This window comes from Chiloscyllium plagiosum, chromosome 36 (genome assembly GCF_004010195.1).
Source record: "Chiloscyllium plagiosum isolate BGI_BamShark_2017 chromosome 36, ASM401019v2, whole genome shotgun sequence".
NCBI lineage: Eukaryota > Metazoa > Chordata > Chondrichthyes > Orectolobiformes > Hemiscylliidae > Chiloscyllium > Chiloscyllium plagiosum.
This window is the reverse complement of record NC_057745.1, coordinates 33,365,512-33,369,087: the sequence shown is the minus strand read 5'-3', so window position 1 is coordinate 33,369,087 and position 3,576 is coordinate 33,365,512. Positions and strand designations below refer to the sequence as shown.

Below are 3,576 nucleotides of genomic sequence, written 5' to 3'. Positions count from 1 at the left end.
ATAGCTTCAGTGTGGGTAGTGGCTGCCGTCAGGGATGTCCCCTCTCGCCATTGTTATTCACGCTAATAATTGAACTACTAGCAGAAGCTATACGAGCTGATCCTAGTATAGTGGCCCCAAGGATTGGTACAGGTAAACATAAAATTACCCTTTATGCAGATGATGTTCTTCTATTCCTCAGTAACCCTTTGATGTCCATACCTCGCTTAATCCAAGTTATTAATACATTTAGTGCATTCTCAGGCTATAAAATTAATTTTTCAAAATCGGAGGCTATGCCAATGGGTGGCCTTGCTGTGATACCCCGCTTAGCGGACGGTTCCCTTTTTCCCTTTCGCTGGTCCCTGGAGGGTTTCTTATATTTAGGCATTTTTATTACTCCAGTATTTGGTCAGTTGTATAAGGCTAATTTTGTGTATTTATTGGAAAGGATAAGGCAGGACCTCCAGCGATGGGGAGACTTGCCAATTTCCTGGCTGGGTAGAATAGCATTAATCAAAATGAATATCCTGCCCCGTCTCCTATATCCTATGAGAATGCTTCCGGTGATGCTGCCGAGGACAGCTTTATGTAAATTATACGGCTGGCTGAGTTCCTTTATCTGGAACCATAGGCGGCCCCTTATTAAGCTGAAGAAGCTACAGCTTCCACAGGCAAGGGGTGGATTGGATTTCCCAGATTTTAGGAAATATCAATTAAGTTCCCTATTAAGTTATATAGCTGATTGGGTCTTGTCTGATCCACAATCAATCTGGTTGGACATCGAGGCTTCTCAAGTAAAATACCCACTTATTAACCTTTTATTCTCAGACAAGAGGAAAATCATTAGAGATCACTGTAAAAACCCTGTAATACTGAATACAATCAAGGCTTGGAATATAATGCGGCAAAATGAGGGTAATTCACATAAAACATCCCCCTATGCACCGATAGTGGGAGCATGGGGATTCCAACCGGGGTTAACAGATGCCACTTTTAAACTCTGGAGATCCAGGGGTATCTCATGTCTTGGGGATTTATTTAAAGATGGGGTCCTGATGTCTTTCGGACAGCTGCGTGAGAAATTCGGATTACCCAATGGAGACCTCTTTCGATACTTCCAAATTCGAGATTTTATACAGAAGAAGACTACGTTATTAGATAGTTTTTATAAATCCGATAGAGAATGTAGTGTCCTACGACCAGTGGGGGTATCTTCCGTCAGTAATATTTATCATTTGCTACATGATGAAGTATCGGGAGATATGGATAATCTGCTTAAAACATGGGATCAGGATCTGGGACTAGAAATCTCCACAGAAACGTGGAATGATATCTGGGAAAATGCTAGAAGAATTACTATTTGTAACAGAACCCAGGCTATCCAGCTGAAGATACTTCATAGGGCCCATATAGCACCGGTTCGATTGGCAAAATTTAAGGCAGGAGCATCTCCAATGTGTCCTAAATGCAAAATAGAGGTGGGCACTCTTGTACATTGCTTATGGACCTGTCATAAGATCCGTGGATATTGGACTAAAGTAGCAAGTACCCTGACAGAAATTTTAGGAACTGAAATTAAAGTGGACCCTGTATCTCTCCTTTGGGCTTTTCGAACTTTCCCTCCCTGGACACGTACGGGAAGAGACTATTTTCTATTCTTTCTTTCTGTGCAAGGAAAAATATTTTGGTGAACTGGGCGGCTGAGGGCCCCCCTGGACTTTCAAATTGGCACAGATTAATTATGGAATGTATTCCCCTTGACTTCCTTACAAATATGGTGCACCGAAAGACCGAATTATTTTATAAAATATGGTAGCCCTTTTTGAATTACATAAATACAGATATTTTGGCTATCCTAACAAGGGCTTTTATCTAATTGAGACTATGGACCTGGCTGGTCCGCGGCCTCTCGGGGGAGGAATCCCGCACGAATATGGGTTTTATTACATCTGATGTTAACACATTCCGAGCATGTAAGAGACTTAAATATACAATCTGGTTAGTTGTAGGTTAGATTAGTAGATAGTTGAGTTTTGTTGGTTTTTTTTTTCTTTTCTTTGGTTTTTTTTGTTTTTTTTGTTAAATTTTGGCTATTGTATATTTGAGCTAATTGTATATCAATGTTTATATCTGAGAGTTTTGTTTATTTTTGTAAACTTGTAAAAATGTTAAATTTCTAATAAAAATATCTATTAAAAAAAATTCAGAGTCAAGTAGAATACCAAAGATTTTAGAGTCATAGAGATGTACAGCGGAGAAACAGACCCTTAGGTCCAACCCGTCCATGCCAACCAGATATCCCAGCCCAATCTAGTCCCACCTGCCAGCACCTGGCCCATATCCCTCTAAACCCTTCCTATTCATATACCCATCCAAATGCCGTTTAAATGTGGCAATTATACTAGCCTCCACTACTTCCTCTGGCAGCTCATTCCATACACGTACCACCCTCTGCATGAAAAAGATGCTCCCGTCTCTTTTATATCTTTCCCCTCTCACTCTAAACCTATGCCTTCTAGTTCTGGACTCCCCCACCCTAGGGAAAACACTTTGTCTATTTATCCTATCCATGCCCCTCATGATTTTATAAACCTCTATAAGGTCACACTTCAGCCTCCGACACTCTGCAAACTTACTAACTATACCTCCTATGCTCGCATCCAAATTATTTATATAAATGATGAAAAGTAGTGGACCCAGCACCGATCCTTGTGGCATTCCACTGGTCACAGGCCTCCAGTCTGAAAAACAATCCTCCACCACCACCCTCTGTCTTCTACCTTTGATCCAGTTCTTTTAGTGATTAAAATCCTAAATATTCAGTACCAACCTGAGGTTAAAGCTTCTTCCTGCAAACCATCTTCAGCAGGCTGGCGAATGTTCCAAGATGTCAGAGAAAGGTGGAGGATTTCTTCAGCAGAGCCCAGTTTCACCATATCCATATGGTTGGTTCCAGATTTGTATCGAGGAATGAAACATTCCTTCCCACACTGGAAAACATCTTTTATAATATCTTCAGTCTGTATTTCATCAGACATGCTCAAAAAGACCGCAATTCTTTGGCAATTCTTGTACTTGGGGTGAGCGATCAGCTGAAACAGAATGACAGATGTGGTCAGTAGGAACCCTAAGAACATTGGAAAAGTAGGAAGCTATTTAGCACTTTGTGCCTATTCTTCCAATGAGATCACAGCTGTTCTGTAACCTAATTCCATAAACACACACCATATCCCTTAATACTTTTGTTTAATAAAAAGCTATCAATCGCAGAGTTAAAGTTAATAATTGATCGAGCTCTCAGGTACAATTTATGGAAAAACACTGCAAACATCTGCCACTTTCTGTAACGGTCACTCCCAACATATCTCATTCTAATATTTAGACAATGTCTTAGTTCTAGACTCGCCAACAAGCAGAAATTGTTACTATATATTTTATTTGTTCATCTTAATATCTTGAAAACAGTGATTAAAATAACCACTCAACCTTCTAAACTCCAGATAATACAATTTAAGGCCAATATATGCTTTACAAGGTGCGGTGCCCACAAATGCACATCTGTGTGGTACAACCAGGGTGGAGGGAGGGGGGGAG

The 3,576-nt window shown here is 40.4% G+C and overlaps 1 protein-coding gene across 2 annotated transcripts in view; it reads right to left on the bottom strand.

The window, feature by feature from the left end:
• mthfs (5,10-methenyltetrahydrofolate synthetase (5-formyltetrahydrofolate cyclo-ligase)) overlaps positions 1-3,576 on the bottom strand; it is a 57,205-nt gene that overhangs the window by 52,972 nt on the left and 657 nt on the right. The window contains exons 1-2 of one of the 2 annotated variants that reach the window (XM_043677639.1): positions 3,469-3,566; positions 2,813-3,074 (exon numbers count right to left, since the gene is read on the bottom strand). In XM_043677639.1, the coding sequence (XP_043533574.1) occupies positions 2,813-3,020 (208 nt within the window). In that variant the 5' untranslated portion in view covers positions 3,021-3,074; positions 3,469-3,566. Of the gene's footprint in view, positions 1-2,812; positions 3,075-3,468; positions 3,567-3,576 lie in introns of those variants that run through there. The other variant, XM_043677637.1, reaches the window with a different exon arrangement.